The sequence below is a fragment of the Apostichopus japonicus genome, chromosome 14 (genome assembly GCF_037975245.1).
Source record: "Apostichopus japonicus isolate 1M-3 chromosome 14, ASM3797524v1, whole genome shotgun sequence".
Classification (NCBI taxonomy): Eukaryota; Metazoa; Echinodermata; class Holothuroidea; order Aspidochirotida; family Stichopodidae; genus Apostichopus; species Apostichopus japonicus.
The window spans coordinates 11,883,635-11,908,571 of NC_092574.1; the positions used below are offsets into that span (position 1 = coordinate 11,883,635).

At 37.0% G+C, this 24,937-nt stretch overlaps 1 protein-coding gene across 2 annotated transcripts in view; it reads right to left on the reverse strand.

Moving 5' to 3' along the window:
• LOC139980266 (complement C3-like) overlaps positions 1–24,937 on the reverse strand; it is a 47,225-nt gene that overhangs the window by 18,133 nt on the left and 4,155 nt on the right. For both annotated transcript variants that reach the window (XM_071991805.1, XM_071991806.1), the window contains exons 2-23: positions 24,609–24,781; positions 21,632–21,847; positions 20,860–20,912; positions 18,897–19,052; positions 18,351–18,393; positions 17,387–17,471; positions 16,867–16,966; positions 14,978–15,208; positions 13,155–13,370; positions 11,785–11,934; positions 11,154–11,222; positions 10,022–10,225; positions 9,077–9,247; positions 8,601–8,675; positions 8,342–8,399; positions 6,519–6,575; positions 5,097–5,418; positions 4,544–4,769; positions 2,552–2,761; positions 2,124–2,223; positions 1,063–1,164; positions 240–428 (exon numbers count right to left, since the gene is read on the reverse strand). In XM_071991805.1, the coding sequence (XP_071847906.1) occupies positions 240–428; positions 1,063–1,164; positions 2,124–2,223; positions 2,552–2,761; positions 4,544–4,769; positions 5,097–5,418; positions 6,519–6,575; positions 8,342–8,399; positions 8,601–8,675; positions 9,077–9,247; positions 10,022–10,225; positions 11,154–11,222; positions 11,785–11,934; positions 13,155–13,370; positions 14,978–15,208; positions 16,867–16,966; positions 17,387–17,471; positions 18,351–18,393; positions 18,897–19,052; positions 20,860–20,912; positions 21,632–21,847; positions 24,609–24,781 (3,206 nt within the window). The remainder of the gene's footprint in view (positions 1–239; positions 429–1,062; positions 1,165–2,123; positions 2,224–2,551; positions 2,762–4,543; positions 4,770–5,096; positions 5,419–6,518; positions 6,576–8,341; positions 8,400–8,600; positions 8,676–9,076; positions 9,248–10,021; positions 10,226–11,153; positions 11,223–11,784; positions 11,935–13,154; positions 13,371–14,977; positions 15,209–16,866; positions 16,967–17,386; positions 17,472–18,350; positions 18,394–18,896; positions 19,053–20,859; positions 20,913–21,631; positions 21,848–24,608; positions 24,782–24,937) is intronic.

The following is a 24,937-nucleotide window of genomic DNA, read 5'->3' on the forward strand; positions in this document are numbered from 1 at the left end:
GACAAAGTTTATATTTGGCAAACACATACTGAGACTTTAATTTCTGTATGAGACCTAACACCGTCATCATGATGTATCGGTCACTTTCTCAAGGCAAGGTGACTGGAATTGAGAATATATCATTGTACAGGGCATTTGTTTCAGTAGTTGTAAACTTGTTCTTTTATTTGGCAACGAAAAAATGATTGCACGGTAAAGGCATAGCAAAATGAGAGTATTCCAACGTTTTCCAAACAAACCTGAATTAATATTGGAGAGAGCAGTGGCTTCGATTTGTTCATTTCCTGAATTTGTCGCTAGAAGGTATTTTAGGACGTAGACATTAGGAGCCAGCCGAATCATTGTCTGTTCTCCACAACCAGTTGGCTGCTGGATCCAATGTCCCAGACCAGTCACAACGGCTGTCATAGCGGGTCCAAGAGGAGAACCTGGTGCATTAATTTTAAAGCAAGAGTACGGTAAGCAATCTTAATCTGTTATTTATATGTTATTATTATGATATTTTATTTATATGAACTCTAACCAGTACAGAGTCAATTTATTTAACAGCCGCTCAATTTTTCTTCGAAGTTATATCTCTTGTACATATACGTATATGTATATATAAATGTATATATATAAATATATATATATATATATACATATATATATATATATATATATATATATATATATATATATATATATATATATATATATATATATATATATATATATATATATATACTCAAATTTGGAACGATGCCTATAGAAGAAAAATCTCCCCAATTGTGTTGTCACTCAAATCAGGTCTCACAGTACTTAATCTTTACGTTGTCTTTGTATATACATTTTCATGTGATTTGCCATTGTAACGGTTCAAACTAAAAACTTTAAACTTAACATATTGAGAGAGACTTAATCAATTGCACCTTTCTATACTTTGTACTTTGAGATCAGCCATTAACCCGTTGATTATACTAGAGATCCACTGAACGTCAGCTGTCTGAAGAACAATAGCCACGAGGAACTATAAGACATTAAATTAATAAATGCGTAAGTTATACTTGATTCCATCCTTACCTGTTATACTAATATGACATGACTCTGTCCCTGGCACAACTGTTGGAGGCAAGGCTATATCAAGACAGCTTAACTGGGCTGCATTTTCCGCGTCCCATACACCTGTATCAGGGAAGAAGAATGGGGAAAAACTGACACTTGGGAACGGTTTCATTATTTCTTAAATTTCTTTCTAAGTTTCTTCAACTCCTTGATTAGCATGACCTTTTACTTGTCAAGTTTTAGATACATTATACAATCAGAATCAGGTACAAGGGGAGCTTTGAGGCTTAACAGTTCATTGTTTTTTTTTCTTCTTCTTTTTCTTGGATTAGTTGTAATTGCATAAGTATCTATATGTACTTTCACGGCACGGAATTCAGTTTAGTGTTTCTGAAGCTACATTGTTTGCTTCAAACGTGCAAACTAAATCAACTCTTTAATGGCAACGTCACAATATTACTTATATGACTCATTAACTCATTAGCATTTTAGAAAGAATGTGATATTCATTATTAGTGTTTAGATCATTATTTTGTCTAAAGCTGTAAACATGGCTATGTTAAAAAGTTTAAAAACCTGTTTAGTAATTTATTTTACTCCAGTCAGCATATTGAGATGAGACAATTCAAAGCATTAGTTGCAATGTTCATATCACATAGATACTTACACAATTATAACTTGTGGATAAGACTAAGGCTTAAATATTGATAAAAGTCTATCCCTATACGCATATTCACATAAACTTATAATAGCATGAGCCGGCCGTTATGGTTACATCAATACTGCTCCAACATTTGCTTCACCCCTTCCCATACATGAAGTGATCCTCGATTTAAGGATACAAATCAATCACAATTTTGTCTTTTTATTGATAATATAGTCAATTGAATCTCAATCGCTTACAATGTATTTAACTCGAAATAATCAATTTTCGAACTTGCATCTCTAAGTCAATTATTGTGGAAGAGAGTATTAACGCCTCTTCGGTTCTGTTATATACATATTTATACACGTTCTTGATATTAATCTATTGCTCGAGCCATAAGTAAGGAATGTGATTTTTTTTTAAATATTCTTACAATTTTCAGTCTCTCGAATATCTCTTCGCCTACGATTAAGTTCGACTCCTTGAGGATTCAGTTGCACTGAATGATGAAACGTTCTTTCGATTCCCTCAGCCTTATGGAATGAAATTGCATTGAAGAAATGAAGTGTTAAAGAAGTTCACAAATACGATTAATAGCAGAATATACACTCTCCCTATTACTCTCGGCCCTTTCGCATTGAGAGGGCCGAGAGTATCATGCACGCCATTTAGAAGCAATGCCCAATGTCATACCATGTTGGACGCGTAGTATTTTGGGAGCTTTGTGCTTCACAAAGTAGTAACTTACATGTTAATATCGCATTGCCGGACCCATACTCACTTTAATGCGCGATATTGGACTTCAATTATTCATCCTTTAATTGCCTTAATTTGAAGAAATATTAAGAAGAAAAAACTCACGATGACGTTAAGTTTCTTTCTAACGCCGTCACTGCCTTTGGTGCTCCCAATACCTACGGTGATAGGCCATTCTCCAACCTTAACTCCAATCACTACGTAGGTGACAGTGAAGGTATCTGTGGCTTTTACAATGAATTCCTTCTTAGCTGAGAAAACGTTAGGTGTCCCCTCAGAACAAATTTCTGGTGGTGTTTTTAGAACCATTGCTACCTGTTATGAGAAATAATACTTCTTTATAATAGTAACACATTTACCAATATCGGACATTTTGTTATACATGGTACACCAAAACTGCTTCATAATCAGAAATAGCTTCTTTTTTCAACAGAAACAAAAAAACGACTAGCTATAATGAAGTGACAACGCAAGATCATTATGCTTCTTGTTCCTGGTTTCTGCAAATATCCCTTGCTTTAATATTATTTTCTTTCTGTAAATAATGTAGCATGTGCTTTCTTAATTCTCAAATAGATTCATACTGTATTTCTTTGACTTTATATGAATATGTAAAGTCAGGCAGATAAACGAATAGAATGGATTTTTAAATGTTAACATACAGTCAAACTGATAGTATTAAACAACACAGTACCACCACTTTCCCTTATTTACTTTACATCTGCATTAAGTAATTTACCTACTAGGCAATTTGGTCTGGGGAAGCATGCACCTTCTGAAGTTTATGCTATAATCCTAAGTTGCAAGTGCCAGTGGCGGAGCGTCCATACAGTCAGGGGGCGGATGCCCCCCTCCCCCGACCGACGGACCAAATGGACTGCTGGCGCCCTTTTCAGCTTTTTACCACTGTTTACCTATTCGCGATTATTGACTTTTTATTGCGCTTTCATCTACATATTGACATTTGTCACATCTTTTGGCGATGACACCTATTTATTCTTCATTTATCTGCAAATAAGCAAGGCCAGGAAAGGGTAATTTTCGGCGATCTAGGGAGTATCTTTACTCAAAAAAAAATGTCTGTGCGCTCCGAGCCAACCAATGTTGGCGCTCCGCTTAGATAGTGTAGAAAGCGCCCCTACACCAGACCATTCTCGCCCCCCTTGACCAACACCCCTAGCTCCGCCACTGGCAAGTGCTAGAATTCATGTGAAGAGGGCTATCATGAAAAACATTCACATTATGCAAGGAACCTTGCCTTTAATATCGGTGCCGTTAGCAGATGATATAGTTATTATTTGTACTGCATTTATAAACATGCAATCCTGGCCAGTAGGCCTTGTTAAGTGAAAGGTCATTATTTATCATTTATCCTATATAATCTATATCCAGGGATATTCTATGACATTAGTAACATTCCTTGTGATTCCATTTTTTACCATTTATGTAACACATTGATCATGATGATTCACAATCTCGCTTCTATGTTGTACTGACTAAAACGGGACATACGGTTTATTGAAAAATTATAAAACAATAACCCAACACTCCACAGATTTGAAACTTTTGTCATTTGTAACAACAAAAAAGCAGGGCTTTCATATAAATATAATAATAAAAGGTTACAATAAAGATGCCTTCGGTGTATCTAGTCAGTAAAAAAGCACAGGTAATTTGGCTTAGATCGAGACAAATTTTCAGCCGAAATTAGGCATATGTTTAGGTTTGATTACTGTATTTGTACAGTAGTCTCCCTTATACTCCATACAGTATATTTTTTATAGGGGGCACTTGTCCCTCACCCCCCCCCCCGGCTGGAAAAAAATGATACTTAGATAGTATCAAGTAGTGTGTTGCACCATGACCTACTGACCCCCCCCCCTCGTGAACATTTGTGCAGCCGCCCTTGCTTGGACCTCCTGATAAGGGGCCCCTTTGGGCCAGGAGCCGGGACTCTCATGCTCATCGTTACGCATTTGCCAGGAACTCCGAGATTCAACAGTCTAAATGTAAATTTCTGATTGAATGTTTTTATATCCAATAATTTGAGATTGAAGTACCTGTCATGAGTCTGTAGTTAGAACTACAAGATCTTACCGCCACATCTTCTATGCCATAGTTAAACACGACTGCTTGGATTTCCACGTGTTCATTCCTTTTCACAGAATACGGTAGTAGCAATTGAATGAAAAGATCAGACCGTACCACCAGCTCCGTTGGTTCAATGACGCACATTGGGAAATTCTCATGAAGACCAAACGCCTGTATGGACCATGTAGTTATACTTCCAGGTAGGGTGTACTCCCTATAAACTGCTGCGTCACTGTTGGGGAAAGGATTGTATATGCACGTTATCATCGCTTCTGTGTAAGGAAATTTCTCTCTTATAAAGAAACAACAAAAAGAGAAAACGGGAATAAACGGTTCCTGTTTCAGATTTGCAGGATATATGAAATATTTTCGATTGACTAATGTCAAATATAACATGACCTGTAATTTGGCTAACCATACATGTTAACGTAGAGTTACACTATGGATAAACAGATAGAAATCATTCAAGCTTATCCAGCATCGCATATTTCTAATTTTCTCATGTAAACCATCCAAATTTAGTACTCAATAATGCTACACGAAGTAGATTCAGACTTACGAGTCGACGTGAACCAAGTCAAAGGCCCATGACTCTGGAAAATCGAATCGAACTGACCCATCATCGAACGGATCAATTTCAGCAAAAGCTGCAAAATCGAAAACAATATTTCGCTCACGGGATTCGTCACTCTCAGCCTTCTTACAGCAGGCGATAAAAATTCTAGTTAACTCATCGCCGACATCTTCTGTCATCCCAGGAAATTTTTTCTGAGCAAGTCGCTGGAATCTTTCCGACGTCTCATTACATGAGCCACTTCCAAGGCGTCGATGTCCTCTTGAGCAGGCAAATATCTTTCTTTCGTCGTTGTCAAATTCTTCAACTGTATGTTTGGATGAAATTCAACCAGAGCAAAGAATATCTAGAGGTTATTATTTTCACAGGATTAGTGACTACGTATCTGGACTTCGTGTTTATTTAAAGTATAGCTTAGAACCCCTTCATTTCTCAATAGCGAGTGCTGTATGTTTGTCCCCCTGTATGACATATCCAACACCCCCATTCCTTTACTCTTTTACATTATACCCTTATCCCTTCGTTGTTGTTCAATACATTCAGTCATGTTTGCATGATTCAGTGACTCCATGTCTAAAAGCCTTACTGACTGCTCTGCTGAAGAGGAGCACACTGGTCCATTTGTAGTCTTTAGTGGGCTTTAGAACAAGATAATGTAAGGCCTTGTTTGATGAGCGTCATAAGTTACTCAGAGGTTATCTTAAGTATTCGGCGAGAGAAAGGTGTTAGTTGACCGTGCTTTTCCCTTCCGATATTCCATTACAAGGAATCCAGCAAATAATGTTTGCTTTAGTCTTCCTTTAAATGTTTAAAGTAATCTAAGTTATTTCATGCTCTGTATAATCTCTAGTGAATGAAGTTACACCTGTCTACTTCATAATCACTGTGTGTTGCCAGTGTAAAGTTAGCTCTTGTTTGGTAGTGTGGCGTGGGTTTAGTTTCTCTTTGTTTCGAAATTGTTTAAGACGCCTCACTTTGTAAGCAACTCTACCATTCACCAAGACACTTCAAACTGTCATACATCTGCAGTATAGAGACAAGCCAGAAGATTATAGAAACTGATCATATTAATTTCTAGACAGTACTTAGATACCAAGAGTTGTTATATACCTTGTGCTCTGAGGGACTGGTCGATGCTCTGTGGTAAACGACACAGTTAGGCAATACTCTTTAGGAGAGGCTTGTATATAGACGCCGGCACCCCTACATATGGTTCTGAGATCCATGTGATGTACTACCCCCTCCCCACCCCGTACACACACTCGCCCGTCCAGTCGATGTCACTCAACCTTCTGAGGAATTACTTGCGCGCGGACGACCGTGGGCTCGCTTCTTCATGTAGTGGCAGATTATAAGTGAAAGTGTGTATAAGGAATTTACACAAAGATACAAATTCAATAAACTCACGTAATTCTTCAAGGGACCGTCTTCTACGGCTGTTGGCATCAGCTACACAGTGAGTACCTATCAAGATCAAATTAAGTTTTATAGTTGTAAATATTTTTTACTGGTTTCGATCCTCTGAACTGACAAAGTGTTCATAGCCTATGATTGATTAGTGTGTTTGCATATAATGCAGGAGGCCCAGGTTCGAATCCCGATGGAGGCTGGAAGTTTTTTCATTGTTCTGTGTTTTGCGACCCATTACCGTTTCAAATATATAGGTCTATATATTCGTTTGCCTTGTTCGATTATTTCCATTTCATTTGAGATAGTTCTGTTCAAAGCATCTCTTTTGAGATGAGGCTGCAGCTTTCACAAATGATTTCGGGTTGGTAAGCATCATGATTGATTTCTAAAGAATATGTCACCACAACAGAACTAGCATTGTTGGATACAGATAGCAAAAGCATACAGTGGAATTATAGCCTTCCTTACTGAGTCCGAACCATTTGGCAGGAAAAGTGTCAATAGCCTTGTTTTATAAGGTGTCCGCATATAAGCCTGTGTTTGAATCCCATTGGAGGAGATCAAACACTATTCTAAACAACTCGAAGTATATATATATATATATAAATGAAAATCGTAATGAGTTGGAAAATCAAGAACAGTGAAAAAACTTTCAGCCTCCACCGGGATTCGAACCACGGGCCCCCCGCTCTGTACGCGGACACCCTAACCACTAGGCTATGGACGCTGATTGTATGTCCAGAGGTTCGAAACCGGTAAGGAAGATCGTAATTCCACTGTAGGCGTTTGTCACCTGTATCGAACAATACTAGTTCTGTTTTTGGTGACATATTTTGCCTTACTCTAGAGATCAAACATGATGCTAACCAACTCGAAAATCATTTGTGATTCCTAAAGCCGGATCTCGAAGGAGATACTTTGAACAGACTTTATGTTAATGCAATGTTATATATATATATATATATATATATATATATATATATATATATATATATATATATATATATATATATATATATATATATATATATATATATATATATATATATATATATATATATATATATATATATATATATATATATATATATATATATATATATATATATATATATATATATATATATATATATATATATATATATATATATATATATATATATATATATATATATATATATATATATATATATATATATATATATATATATATATATATGGGATGTGCCCAGGATGTGCCCAGGAGTCCCTGGTATACTGATCACGGCGAAGGGTCTAAGATTTTTGAAGGTGCTCAGATGCCAAATGCTGGCACTTGTGTAACTTTTTAAGCACATACACAAGTACAAGTTTTGTTAACAATTTACATATTTTATTTTATTTACATTTTTTGGCGAAATATATTACGTACCTGGTAAAAGTTATTAGTTTGTTTCAAAGAGATTTTGCAAGGGACCAATTGAGAGCCGTAAGTAATGTTTCTCGCATGCGTAACTGATGCATTATTAGTCTGTATGATTTTGGCATAGACTAGGCCCAATTTATGTTGAATATATTGTTAGGAATGTCGGGATTTTAGATGCTGGGCGGGATTCACGATATTTAGGACAGTGCTGGGCGGTAATTTTTAGTGATGGGCGGGGTCGCCCAGCATGGGCACATCCCTGTATATATATATATATATATATATATATATATATATATATATATATATATTATCATCATCATCATCATCATCATAATGTTTCATTTCAGATATTAACGATAGTGATTTTAAACATGCATGCAGTGAAGTTTCAAGTTAAAAAAGGTTCTCAGACCTTCTCGATCACCGACGTTGAGTGGTCCATCACTGGCCATTACTGTTACACCAGCATTCTGTAATAACAAATAATACAGGTAGTATATTCGTAGCAAACATTTGAAATGCGTGTTCATAGTTATTTCAATATTAAACCTCCGAACTGGGACGGACAAGTCAACAATGAGTTTGGAATCATGTCGTGTGTGGTTTAGGAATCAGTTTACTAACGAAATTGCCTTTTTTTGTTTATTAAAAGTCAATTTTTCTTCCAATACCTTGAAAATGTGTTCGGAGGTCATTCCACCACCCGGACCGCATCCAGTGTCTTGTGCGTCCATTGTTGAAAACATCTAAATGAAAAAATAAAGCATTTTGGGGTAAATCTTGACTGAAATTATATCACAGTTTCCCTTAACCATCTCTTTGCACCCTATACAAGCAATGATATTTTGTAAATGGTTGATAATTGCAGCTTATTATGGCCCTCTCAGTAACCAGACCAACGGTTCACATGAAAAATGTTTTTTGTTTGTTTTGTTTTTTGGAGAAGCGAGTGGGGGGGGGGGGGTTCACCACATGGTATAAGTGATCGGGAGACTGGTTGTCAGGCTTAGCGAGATAAAACGGTCTCCATTTCATACATAACATTAAAACCTCTAAATAACGTATAGAGTTTTGTATTGTGTATCAGACTATGTAAAGTATAACCTTTAGTTACCTAATTGCCAAATAGTCTTCTTACAATCGTTACCTTTTTACTAGTTAGCCTGTGAAAATCTCTCAAAAGGAGGACTGCTTTATCTACGGCGATCAATGATACATCGGTACCAGGTTGAGCAGTTATCCGAAATTGGACTTCATTATTCGGTTTCGCGGCTTCTCCAAAAGATCTTCTGGCAATATCCTCAAGTCCTACGATGACCTGTATTGAGAAAAATGTTGTGAAATATTTATGCATCAGAATATTGGTATCAGTAATATTAACATTATACATATCTGTTATGATACCATCACAAAGAAACTAATGTGATGTTATATTCCAGCCTGCATGGACGTCGCTAAGCCGTTCGACAACTGGGTAGTAGCGGTGGGGGGGGGGGCGGTATGTTGGCACGAAGCATCTCTGTTGGTCATGTCCATGAGTCTCGCATTTCCAATCACCCATACTCCTCGCTCAGACACCATGGATTTGATAAAAAAAAATCGACATATGTCGAATTAAATTGTCATACGTCGGTTTTCGTGTTATGATTAAATTATATATGTATATTCATAAACCCCAGAATCCAAACACCCAGTTCATACGTTTCGGCAAGCTTAGTGGCGATTAGACATGTATGTTATTACATAGACTAACCACCTAGAAATGTATGAGAAACACATGTAGAAATGAATGTAGAAATCACATGTCATTCACGATGTATTGTCGCTACAAGTCAAGCATCATAGGGTATCTCTCCCCCCAAGTATGACATTGATTCAACTTGTGTTTGTTGATATACCTTGTACAAGCTTATTTCGACGACTTTCCATTAAGCGGCATCCACTCATGATTAATTATGAGATATAAGTTATTGTAATGTAATGTGTATCTCTTATGTTTATTAAAGTTGGATTTTCAACCATCATTTTAGTGATTTGTTTCTTTTACGTAGATATGCAGCGGCCAGCGGATATCCGTTTAAGTATAACTTACGTTATTAGGACAATCTCTTCGGACTTCAATTCTCACAGAATCTGCTATGATATGGTTGTTTTCCCCAATAAAGTAAGCGACGATTCGGGCGCTCGGTATCATTTCCGCTGTGACAGTGATTTGGTATCCGTTAATAGTAATTCTTTCAGCAGTATCGACAACCTGCCTGCTTCCATCATGGATAATCTTACCTCTCGCAATTACCTTTCACAAAAAAAGGAAGATTAATATGGTATATATCTGTGAAATTAAGTGTTTATCTTAAAAACATGTCAACAAGTTTCAGTCATATCCTAAACCTATATATTACAGTTAAACAACTAAATGAGAAAAGCCTGAATCTCGAATGAGATACAACATATTGATCATTAGTGAAAGTGAAACAGCAGTAAATAAAATACTTTCACGTCCGACATAACAATATATACGGAGGCTCGAAATATTTAGTTGGCGTTAAAATATCCATAGCTGAGGGGTGTCCACCTTTTTTTCGATTTTTGAAGGTGATCAGATGCCAAATGCTGGCACTTGTGTAGCTTTTTAAGCACATACACAAGTACTAGTTTTTCTAACAATTTACATTATTTTTTGTTTGCGAAATATATTACGTACCTGGTGACAGTTATTAGTTTGTTTCAAAGAGATTTTACAAGGGACCGATTGAGAGCCGTAAGTAATGTCTCTCGCATGCGTAACTGATGCATAATTAGTCTGTATGAATTTGGCTGAGGCTAGGCCCAATGTTGAATATATTGTTAGGAATGTTGGGATTTTATATATATTTATATAGCCTATATATATAAGTGATTTATATATAGCCTATATATATAAGTGATTTATATATATATATATATATATATATATATATATTTATATATATATATATATATATATATATATATATATATTTATATATATATATATATTTATATATATATATATATATATATATAAATATATATATATATATATATCACTTATATATATCACTTATATATAATAGGCTATATAAATATATTGGCCTATTTATAGGCCTATATATGGGCCTATATATATATATATATATATATATATATATATATATATATATATATATATAACTGATATGATATGATTTAGTTATAACACTTACGTAAACATGGATAAAAATATCAATTCTTTGTCGTTTCAAAGAAAGGTCCAGGGTTAAAGGATTTCGATACTGAAAATATGAAATATGTCATAGTTAATCACTGCAGGTCAGTAAACAAAACATCATTTAACATAGAATATGAAAATAACTCATTCCGACAATGAAATACGTATCAGGTTTATGACATTTCTGTTATTACCAGACACGAGATGAGCTACGACCTTACGTTATAAATCAATATCCAATCATTTTATGCAAGTACGTTCTTAGTGCATGGACGGATGTTTTGAAGCCTCAGAAATTATTGTGTCCATGTTGTCAAGGATATACGGCTACGTTACATATTGTCATAGTCACATGATATACCTTTTACACCAGTTATATGATCATAAGCCAAGGAACAAAGATATTATAAATATACATGTAAGTATATCAGAACATGTAAATATATCCAAATATAGAATAAATACGTCGCCGTGGAGTTGAGCGCTGACCATTGTCACTCACGTGAAGACAAGACTCCATGCTCAAGCATATACAGACTGGTTTACACATTGAATAATTGCGACATTAATACATTTCATGCTTCGGTTCATGGCAGTGCAGATTTTGTATTAAAAAAAAAACCTACTCTGATAACTACTAGTTCCGGCGTTCGTATGACGAGATACTCATTGCCATTCCCTGGGCTTTCATAAGGTCTAAGTACAAAGGTCAAATTGGCGTTGCTGTTTATTTCTTCTGCTCCTCCTACTATTAAGTCTTGATCAAATGTGACGAGCTGATGAGAGAAAAATAAAACATTGCTCTCTGTGCCACCTCATGCATGGGTACCTGAAAACACTCATTGCTCGCAGTGAGGTGTATTCGTTGTTCTCTGAGTTAAACCTCACTACTATAAAAATCACTTCATTATTCGCAGTGATGTGCATTTTGGTGCATTATGAGTTACTGCATACAGGAGAACATTCATTGCTCGCAGTGATGTGTATTTCGTTGTACTCTGAGTTATACCTCACTACTATAGAAATCACTTCATTATTCGCAGTGATGTGCATTTTGGTGCCCTCTGAGTTACTGCATCTATGGAAACAGAGTCATTGCTCGCAGTGAGGTGTATGTCGTTCTACTCTGAGTTATACCTCATACTAGAACACAATTCATTATTCGCAATGAGTTATATTTTGCATAATTATGAGCTATACCACATTCTATAGAACATAGTTCATTATCCATGGATTACTTATAGTGTGTTGCATTTCGGTGCACTCTTAGTTACCTCATAGAATAGTACATTCATTGCTGGTAGTCCATGAGTGGATTACGTATAGTGTGTTGCGGTGCACTATTAGTTACCTCATATAAGAATACATTCATTGCTGGTAGTCCATGGGTGTATTACGTACAGTGTGTTGCGGTGCACTCTTAGTTACCTCATAGAATAGTACATTCATTGCTGGTAGTCCATGGGTGGATTACTTATAGTGTGTTGCGGTGCACTATTAGTTACCTCATATAAGAATACATTCATTGCTGGTAGTCCATGAGTGGATTACTTATAGTGTGTTGCATTACAGTGCACTCTTAGTTACCTCATATAAGAATACATTTATTGCTGGTAGTCCATGGGTGGATTACGTACAGTGTGTTGCGGTGCACTCTTACTTACCTCATTGAATAGTACATTCATTGCTGGTTGTCCATGGGTGGATTACGTACAGTGTGTTGCGGTGCACTCTTACTTACCTCATAGAATAGTACATTTATTGCTGGTAGTCCATGGGTGAATTACGGTGCATGTCTAACGTATCTAGTAACAATTCAGCACTTCTATATTTTCAACGCCCAAACGGACGAGAAAATGCGGTAAAATCGTATGTGATCCTAACTGTAATGATGGTAATACAAAAAACATTTCGTCATAATGACGTAGAATTTTATAAGTCCTTTTGTGGCCTAGCACGATTGTAATTAACAAAAGCCCACTTCAATATTGCTTACATTAACGGTGATTTCTTCGCAACCGATTGGTACGTCAATGTTGAAGTTAACCTCTCCTTGGTTATCCGTGTTGTCTGTGATCTCTCTCTCTTCGTCATTAATATTATGATGTTCATCTCGTAGACTTACAAGCGAGTTGTCGGCTAATTTGCCAGTTGCGACCACCCTTATAGGTACCCATGGTGCTGGCAGTCCATTTATGTACTTTAACTCAGTCTATGGAACAAGAAGTAAACAATTACACAAACGCAACATAATTTTGAGCGGTATGGAATTTAAGAAAAAAGTTGATTAACATAAGGAAATTATAATGTTGATAAATTAATGTCAATCATACTGTACATTACCGGGGTTTCTTTTATTCTCCTAAGCCTGGCGTAAGGTCACAAATTAAATTTTAATTTGTATACGTTAACTCAGTCTATGGAACAAGAAGTAAACAACTACACAAACACAACAGAATTTTGAGCGGTTTGGAACTTACGAAAAAAGTTGATTAACATAAGTAAAATTTTAAGTTACAGAAAACATGCAGTTTCTTAACAGTCCCCCCCCCCCCGCTCGCGATTTTTTTCCCTGAACCTTTCGGGCAGTGTACGTGGAGGTTAGCCAATCAGAGCGAGGCTGTGTTGATGACGTACTACTCAGTAAGAAGATGGTCAGTCGGGTAAATGCGTTGCTTCAATAACATAAGGTGGAAAACGAAAGACCGCGAGTTCGAGCCCCCGTGTGGATTCCCCCCCCCCCCCACTTTTTCTCATGTCCAAGTAGTTATGTTCAAGTATTATATCGATATTATAAGTTATGTCATGGTTTTAGTGCATGGTCATCTTATATATATGAAACTCCGCAGATAGTGTGGTGAGTATATATATATAGTTTCTTTTGTTTATTTTCCTTCTAGATCTTATTAGAGGGAAATCTCAGCCCCAAAATGTGGTACATCCGTTTTAGGAAAGTTTATCCTAATTTAAAGGCAGATGACTGGCTAGAATAAAAGACAAGGGAAACAGATATTCATTCTGGAACAATTAAAAAGAGAGGATTTATTGCATAATAAAACAAGGGCAGTACTTGCACTCTTATTTACATTATTCGCTCATCAGTTAAAAACAAATATTTGGCAGTTTCCACAATAAACCGTTCATTACTGGTCCTCGTCTCTCACAAGGAGGTGCTATAGGAAAAGTTATTTTCCTATAGCACCGAGGTCCGATTGCAATCGGACGTCCGTTAGGTGCCCAATTTTTATTAGTAATAGCTACCGTGGCCTCTAGTCTAGCTAGATCATAAAATTTCCTAATGCTGTAGGCCTACTGTCACTGTGTACAAATATTGCTGTGTAGATGTGTGTAAACTGTACGTACGTAACATAGTACTGTACCAGTACTACAGTACTGAGTACCGTGTCATGTCAATCTGAAGACATTGTAAATTTGTACAACAGACAGCGATCATACATCGCCGTTTTTCAACAAAGAAACCGATGCAAACGTCACGTAAGTTGTGCACAATGATTCAGTATAATGATATTATTGCAAGGCCTTTATACCTTAATACTTTCTGCTGTTGTACAACAATTATGTTGACTTATCGAATGCGATTTTCCCACTTCAACATTTGGTACGCACGCCGCCATCTTAACTGTAGTACGTCATCAACACAGCCTCGCTCTGATTGGCTAAACTCCACGTACACTGCCCGGAAGGTTCAGGAAAAAGAAATTCGCCCCCGCTCCCCCATCCTCTCTCTCTCTATGGTAATCTTATAATGAGAGTTGCTTAGAACTCATTAAGGTCATCCACACTAAGTCATTTTTGTACCTTCACTTGAAATGGCAAACCCTTCTTGAAATACTGCACAGTCCTCTCCCGACTGAAGATGTATGGGCTGTTGACAATCTTAACTGATGTATCAGAGGCATTCTCAAAATGACCAGTGGCTTCTTCATATACGGTGGTCTCCAGGTACAAGCTACAGCCTACGTATTCATCAAACCAGTTGTCTCCCAATATGTTGATATCTCGGACGTGACGTGCAGCACCCTTCACCAACTAAAGGCAAATAGTAGTAACATTGAAGTTATCTTCTCATGCAACATTATGAGTGACAGAATGATTGAATCAACTGTGACGTAACGTCTGCTTCATGACTGGTGTGACCAGGAACAAAGAACTAATCAGTTCGGTACCACAATGCGAGTGGATTTCCCACGTATAAGTTTTTATACATTATATACTCTCTTTTGATTAAATTGCATCGCTATTGTTAGCATAGGCGTACGAGGCGGGGGGCAGACTGCCCCCCAAATTTCCAAAGGGCAAGAAACTCTGGCAAAAGTCCTGAAAAATTCGGGCAGCCTAAGAGGAGAAAAAATATATATAAATATGCAGTAGGGCTTGCCCGAATCTTTTCCATATTTTTGCCCGAAAGTTCCGTGGAGAGCGTTCTGTGTTATTTGTTTTGTGACATTAATATTAACATAGGCCTAACGATTTTATTTAGCATTATGATGCCCGAATATTTCTGTGTAACACCGCCGTAAGCGCAGCTCATCTGGGCTACCACGCTTTTTGCACTATCGCCCAAAATTATTAACAGGGAACGCCGCTCACAATCGTGTTGACAAGCATGCATGGATATTAGCAGTCTCTGAAGAGAAAAACCGCAGTAAACATTTTTCTAACTAGTCAACTGTATACCTGGACATCCCAGACATGAGTGTATATAAGAGACAGTTTCTTTTCATGGATGGTGGGGGGGGGGGAGTGCCTACAAGCCTAAAAGTACAGGTTTATCATATTCTTTGTTATTTTTCATACTTTTTTGTGAGACAAATTGCAGTCTCACCCGACACAGCGACATTTTCCGCCTATAATGTATATTTTTCTGGAGGTAGCTGAGTCAGGGATTCGGAGCCGCCGGACCAATATTCACGGCGCAAAAAAAAAAAGAGAAAAAAATTAGGACTAAGAAAAAATAAATGGCGAAAAATAATCTGGGAGGTATATTTACAATAATTTTCAATAATGATGACGGCAAGTAGGCTAAACGTGACTACTCTGGCATGGCAGGGATCTTGTTTTCAAGCTCGGGAAGTGCCATTTCCTGCAATCTGGGAGGCATTTTTCAAAATTTTCTCCATTACGCTTCGCGCCAACCATGGTGGCACGAAGCGTTGTTTGACCTACCAAACGTCCCCCGATAATTATGATAGATGGCCACAGTCTATTTTGCCGTACCAATCCCAAATAGCTTCCGACGCCCCTGTGAGTACTGTGTTAAAATGATAAATACCGTAACTAAATAGGAGCTTAAAAAATATACTGTCCTATTTTTCCCCTTCAAAGTGATTTTCCATTTTTTCTTCTTCTAATTTACCAAATTTTGGGGGAAGTGTAAATTACTAAACGTGAGATTATAAAATAAAGAATGTTTTGATGCAACTTGCAAGGCCTCAGAAGTGCCATTTCCGGCGATCTGAGAGGCATATTTTGCCAAAAAATCTCTTGTACGATACGCGCCAACTGATGGTGGCGCTCCGCTTAGATAGTGTCACGGGAACTTTCGGGCACAAAAGTTTCTGCCCCCCCCCCCAAACCGAAATGGTCCGGTACGCCTATGATTGTTAGAGAATTAAACGTCCCTGGAAAATAATGAAACGTAAAGCTATATTAATTAACAAATGTACATGTGTATATGATATACTTACCTGCTGGACATCCGTTTCTTTTATTTCTATTTCACCATCTGGATCAATCACTCCTATCTTTAGGACGCTGTGCCCGTCAACTGGTTTGTTATATACGTATCTGTTGGATGGAAGATTCTCTTTCAATTCTAAAGAACATTGTAAATACACCTTTGTTACAAACTTTCGAGCAATATCACAGATGAATCCACAAGCGAGATATATTTGGTAGGCCTATTAGTGTTTACGTGTGACAAATTCATTTCTGCCCACCTCCAACAACCATTGATCGTCTTACAACTTGGGTACATGATGAGCCTAATATACCGTATACATACTATATCAGCTATGTGTTATTCCCACCCATCCCCACCCCTCCCCCAGCTTTCTCGCCCGGTGTAGTGATTTTTAAGGTGATAGCTTTCCATTGGTTTGATACTGTAATGATTACATATCGGACATCTCCATAGCAAGTATAGTGTTTTGCATAAACTGTTTAGTTTATGCATATAGGTTAGTTTTATGTATATGTATACCATACCTGCCCTTCACTGTAATATCGAGTAACCTGGTCGTTGGCAGGGTATAGTTCGGAGGATGAATTTCCACGGAAAACGTGGGAAGCACTGTAACATGAATAGAAACATGAGTCACGGTAGGTAATGTATTCAACATCTCATCACTGTCCAAGTATAGTAACTGTCTATGTTATAGACTGTCACAGCATAGCAAATATCACGTCTACTTTCTTCTCGACATCGTATCCATTTTGAGGATTGATGTTCATTGTGAGAGGATATTCTAGTGGTAGACAATGTTACCCTTATTATAAACTTAAAACAAAGACTTTCCAGCCTTGGTGCAAATTATGACATCATCTATCATCCTACTGTTGCCAGATGCATTTACAAATCTAAAAAAAATGGAAAACCTCATATCTTCGCGATACAAAATGCTGCAATCAACTACAGCCACCAGTAAATCCTTTCAAATTTAACATGTTACCATTGGCTTATAACTCCCGTGTAACCTCGACAGAATTTAGTTCGTCAAAAGCTTCTTGACTATCATAATCTCGTCATTGATTTATCCCTGAAGTGATAAGTTTGCTTAGTTGTCAGTGTTTGCCATATTTAGAACTTCATAAAATTGCAACATTGTTGTTTGAATATTATTTGATTTAAACATCATAATTAAAAAAAATCAGCTCAATTGCCTATAAGTATCACGGCATCCTTTGCACTTCTGTTGAAACATACACGCGTTAATAATTAAATACACTGTAAAAGCTCCGTACAAAATGAGATTAGGTTATTTACCTATGCAGATACGTTTTAAGTCATTTTGCCTTGCAATCATTTTCAGCCACCAGAATATAGTCCTTTAACTGTTTCCATTACATATAATGATCAATAGTCAACATCACTCTAACAACCACTATATTCAATAACCTTACCCACTAAACCCCATGCACAACCTGCCGTAATAAGAAATTTGGTACTTACCATATTCTTTCACCTCAAATTGAACTGTCCTGTTTGATTTCATCTAATCAAATTAGATATGGATTAATGAAATAGGAATCCTTTTTTGGCCATGCACTCACATTATATTATATTTATATATATATATATATATATATATATATATATATATATATATATATATATATATATATATATATATTTATATATATATATATATATATATATATATATATATATATATATATATATATATATATATATATATATATATATATATATATATATATATATATATATCATATATCATTATAGACTTGAACTTAACAATGGCTTGCACTGTTGACCTTCCTTTCATAGCTTTCGATTGATGATAGGCATTGCGGCAGCCTTGAAAATTCTAACTTAAAAAAAGGTGTTTTATTCTCTAATAATAGCCTATATTTATCTTTTTCATAATCGTAATCTGACAGTATGACATCACAGCTTTAAGTTGTTACAGTGGTCTATTGAAACCAACAACAATTAACCAACTTTCAATTTCGTAAATGACAAATTGACACTCACTTGTTTTCCGTAATAAACAACAATACTCCAATTACCGACCATCGGTTCTTCCGGCAACCGAAAAATATGAGTGAAAACGCCCTGCCTCACTGCTTCCGGTGCAATATCCTTCCTTTCCACAAAAACATCCTGCGGGGTTCTGATGTTAAGCTGAATCTGTATAAACAAAGTGTCCATCAACAGTTTTACGAATCAATAGAAATGATGAATGTTGAAATGTCGTTGGGTTGACATCACGTATACTTATATAACCACACCATTTCGGACATGATCCTTCAAGGCATTGAACTTCTAGGTTACCGAATCGATACAGTTCGCCTCAGTAGAGAACGCTTGTGGATCCAACGCCTTCGCACTATTCAACTAAATGGTCTCCACATCCAAGAAAGGAATGACTTTGCCTCTTCTCCCCCTTTTTTCCTCCCTCCCTCCCTCCCCTCCCTATATTCTCTCGTCCTTCGTATCCATATTATCATATTTTCCTTCCTGCTACATGCCCTTAAATCTTTCCACCTCCACTACTAATTACCTACATTACTAATTACCTCCGATACTAATTACCTCCATTACTAATGACCTCCCATTATTACACTCCTCAGAGTTTATCTGCATAGTTTTAATCCTCTCATCACTCGTTCCTTTCATCTTTCCCCTCTTCTTTATTTTTGCTCTTTTCATTGCTCATTTGTCCGATATATCTGTGTGTCCATCTGTAAATCTTAATGTATTCTTAGTTTGCTCTCGTTTTGGTTATGTAGATCTTGCTGGGTTCGAAAAGTCAGGTTCCTCTAACTTTTACTTATTTGTTCTTTTGACAGTAAAACTCTGAACAACTTACCCCTGCCACCCCCCCCCCTACCTCACCATTTTTTAACGTATAGGAACCAGTTAAGTCTGTGATCGATGAATAAGGGTAACTTGCGTCTAATGAAACTACGGTGATTGTCTTTGTTTACTATATTACTTGGTGCTGTATAGGTAACATTTAGTCTTACACTGTCTTGTTTTGTGTTGAGTTTTTACCGTAAAATTTATGATATTGGCATTGGACATTCTCAAATATGCCTATATGTTGACCTGAAAGTATTCAAACATTGAAATAGGAGTGACGTGGGCTTTAGTAGTGAATGAACATGGGCTAATTCAAGGGCGTATGAACCGGGGGGCTGGGGATCGCCAGCCCCCCCCCCAGTGAAAAATATGGAGGGGCGGAAGTATTATTCCGCCCCCCCCCCGCTTCGCAAGTCAGAAAACCCCTTTTTCATTTCCAAATGAGAAAAAAAATCTCATTTGGAGCACCAAATTGCATCTAATGCCAGGTAAAAATGCAAAAGTTTTTACAAAATGGAGTGGGTGTTGAAGTGTGCTACATTGCACCACATTGCATCTGAGGCCATCTGTAAATGCCAAAAAATTCCAAAGGGGAGGGGGCCCCTCCCCTTAGCCCCATCCCCCAGGCCGGCCATCAGTCTTCAGCCCCTCCCACTCAAAAGTACCTTCCAACGCCACTGGACTAATTTACAATATACAACACCTAATTGTATTCTGGTCATTTGATTGGTCAATTGCTCGTTGATTGCATGCAAAATCCGCTCTATTCCGCTCTATGAAATAGAACCATGGGTTATACTTTATTGGTAGCACTTTTTTCAATGGTAAGAGAGCAGAGAAACCTGTCTGTTCAAAGCAATCTGTTGCATGAGTGCATTTTACCCATCTTAATATAATATGTTGTATAAAACAAATAATGAGTGGTTTCCATTCGTGCAATAGTGCAAATATTTCATTTGTGAAAGATGTAATTTGTTCCAGTCAACGAGGCGCAACTCATGAAATATTTGCACTATTGCACTCATAATCATTCATTATTTGTATAATAATCAGCAAGGAAAGCTCTGTATAATTAACAAAAATAGTAGGTGTTATTAAAAGTTAAAACATAAGAACAGGAGTAATCTCTAACCTGTTGTTGTAGAGGTGAAAGCCTTTGGTTGAGTGAGATTATACGCGTCTTAACTGTCGATAAAAATATTTAAAAAAAAAATAGTTACAGGGGCTGACGTTTTGACCCTAGCACGATCTTCTTCAAATTCAAACTGATAAAAGGACATTCAAAATAGACAAATGGACAGATATATAATATTTAATATATATATATATATATATATAATCTAAATATAATCTAAAAGAAAATATGAATAGAGAATAAAGGAGGATTAAGATATGACTCATAATTGACAAATATGGAGTAATGTTTTAGAAAATATATTGGAATTTTCGGTCCCCTGGGACCGTCATCAGCAATACTTGGCGGTCGAATGATCATTTTTTAATTTAAACTATTTCATTCGAAAAAAAAATAATAAATAAATACAAATTTAAAAAAATCATTCGACCGCCAAGTATTGCTGACGAAGGTTCCAATGGGACTGATAATTCCAATATATCTATATAAGTATAATATATATGTATATATATATATATATATATATATATATATATATATATATATATATATATATATATATATATATATATATATATATAAACTTGCTACGAAGGTTGAGTTGTCCAACTAAATACTTGTCATGAGCGCCACCCATAAAGTTTTTTGTAAAGGTAGGTTTAAAGATGCATATACTCTAATCATATGACATTCTTCGTGATCGTAATTTCCCGAAAGGAACATCCATCACATGGATACAACAGTGCTGGTGGCTTTTTCAATCCCGTACCTGTCTTTGACGGTGTGTAGATAGGCTTGTCTGTCTGTATGAAGACATATCCGCCATCTAGACTTAAAAGAACTCTTTTGTCTTGACTAAATCCCAGTAAGTCACAAGCCACTGTAACGGTTATATGACGAGCATCTCCCTCTTCAGCTTCAAGGTCTGGGATGTTCTCTGGATTAACGTACACATGGGCTGTTTCAGAGTTCACTCTATTTACACCTGCATCATGAGATAACAAAAGATCCGGCATAATGTGCATGCAGTTTAAATGTAGTTATTTCGGATCTCATGATTATCTTCGAATTATGCGCAATACAATTAGTTACTCATTGACTAGTAATTAAAAGTTCGTCACTTTCCAAGCCCAAGTATAGGCAGAATATCGCATGATATAGCCGACGACTTGGCCTATTGTATCATGGCATTTGGAAATTTCCAAACCATTACCGCTTAGCCTTTCAGTTTACAGAGACGGGAGCAAGTTTAGTATGCTAAACGGCAAGAGCTCGCGCAGAATAGACTAAAGGGACATTTTGCGTTATAATATCTCAAAGACTTGCCATGACGTTTTTTCGATCCTCCTTAATATCATCCATGTATAACAAACCATAATCAAAACGGCAAGGGAAATATGCCAACACAATCCCAGCATTTAAGGGGCCAAGATATGAATCCAGCCAACAGTTAATGCCAGTCGCCCTCTATTTTTTATATTTAATTTTGAGAACGTCTTTGAAAAAGGAGGGGGGGGGGGGCGCTCAGACAGTTAAAGTTATTGTTTCACCTCATGCAGATTACAATGACCGTGGAATGCGTTTTCTGATTTGGATGGAAGAACGACCAGGGAGTTATGATTTGTAATACTTGTAATGACCTGTTATTATTTGTATCTGTCGGACATGTGGTTATTTGGACACATATTGAAGGTTTACCGCTGCACTGTAGGCAAACAAATTCATAAAGATTTGGGTCGCCAAGTGCAAAGGCTGTGATGCTGATTTTACTTTTATAGTTATTTCTCCGATGTAATGCATAGCGGTAATTCAATATGTATGGGTGTAATATTCTTCACCATGAAAGGACACATTTTGTTTGGACATGTTTTCCCCTCAAAAGATCACCAGTAATGATGCTTTTGACGGAAGTGTGACATAGTAGCAGATGATTGGGGTTGATAGGGAGGGGTTGGGGAGGGGGCAGCCCCATATAAACTACACAATGGTAAAGAGAAAACGTAAGAAACAAAAAAGCCAAGAAACAAAAAACAACGAAGAAAGTAGAACTTACAAGTGTTTCAAAATGTTTACTTGTTTAATGTTAAATTGAGGATTCAGGGGCAAGGCTAATATCAACCACAGGCGCGTAGCCAGGAATTTGCCAACGGAGGGGCGAAACTGTAGATTCGGCATTGAAACTATCTAAGCGTATAGCGCCACCATAGGTTGGCGAAGCGTAAAAAAAAAAACTTGGCTGAAAATGCCTCCCAGATCGCTGGAAATGGCACTTCCCAGGCCTTGTAAGTTGCATCTTAGCATTTTCTCCTTTAAAAATACTAGCGATATCATAAAAACATTTAAAAAAAATATGCTCAAGGGGGGGGCGGTTGCCCCTTCGCCCCCCCCCCCCTCCTTGGCTACGCGCCTGAACAACCACTCCCAGCAGCCAGAGTCTGGCACTCAAATAATTGGTACAATTTGTCCTACCTTCTTTTGTGAGAGTATATCCTACTGAAGGATCTGTTTAATGTGCTTGACTGACCAGATCTGACTGAAACTTACTTTTTATTGTGAAACCTTTCGATGGATCCATTTGGGAGGAGGATTGGGTTTAGTTTCTCCACCCTATATCCTCTGATTTATTTTATTTTTGTGAACATTTTACAATAACGAGGCTGATAGTACGGTGCGTTAATAATTTGCCATAAATATATCGTAGCAATATGTTGAAAACAACATCCATAAATCATGTTTTATCTCTGAGAAGGGGAATTTAAAAAAAAAAATTAGAATGTATATGGCAACGCTAGTGTGAGGCTTTGTGAGCGAAGACATCACATCAGTCATACAGAAAATAACTTCCTTTTATTATTAGTGACAAATTGATAGTGGCCAATCACAACGTTTTATAAAAACTTTGTATTTTGACGAAGCCTAAACTTACAGAATTACTGTACATAGGTTGCCGCTGGAGTATTTATTAAAACAGTTTCACGACAGATACCTCACTGTATACAATAATTGCTAACTCATATGCTATAATAGTTGCAATAAGTTCTCTAGTTTTACATGCTAATTTTTATTTGGGATTAGGGTTACAACAGCCCCTTCATAACATTAATTTAGAACTCGAGAACCAGGCAGATCATACGGTAAGACGTTTGCTTCTTACATTAAACAAATGTTCATTTCCGGTCACTAATACAATGGACCTGAAGCTTTGGATCTGGCAATGGTCCAAAGAGATGACCTACTGATACTGGGACACAGGTCAAGGGTTTACAAATGAAACATTAAATTATGCTGAATGAACAGCAGAACAGCAATATTGCTCAGTATGTTTGACTGTTATTAAACACTGACTAACTAAGTGGGAGCAGGCAATTATAGTGTTAACGTGACACAGCAGTGGCGGACTGACCTTGATATGGGCCTAATACAAAAACGCCTCCACCGCAGCGACACAGCCACACACCCCACGCACCCAGCCACCCAATCCCACCTATAACCACTGCAACCTTCCCACTGCCACGTCCCTCTTACACAAGGATAATGCACACGACATTGGAACAAACTTTATCGCAATCGTATCACCCCTGTCTCTGCACAACACTCTTAACTGAAGAGTGACCCAATCATGTGTAAATATTACATCATAATAATACATGGTTTGAAGAAAGGTTATCCAAGCAAAAGCAACAGGCTGCTTTAATGATGACAATTTTTTAACATGATTGTTCCATAAAAAAAGTGACAATATGTACCTTCTTGGATGTTGATGGTTTCTTCAGCGATGAGAGAATTATCGGCATTCTTGAAGCTGACGGTTACCGGTACACTGCGGGCAACACCGATGTTGTCTTTCTGAATCGTAACCAGTACGGTCTCGGTATCTCCCGCTCTTACAAGATTGGGAACGGTAGCTATCAAAATATCACTGTGGTGTAGAAAGCATATAGGACTCAATTGTTTAAGTTTCCGTTGTGAAAAATACATATTATCATATAGTTCATCCCCCAACTTCCCGGTGCCGCTAATTGACCGTCTGCGTAAAGTCCCCAAACCCAACCCCGCCCCCCCCCACCGCCCCGAA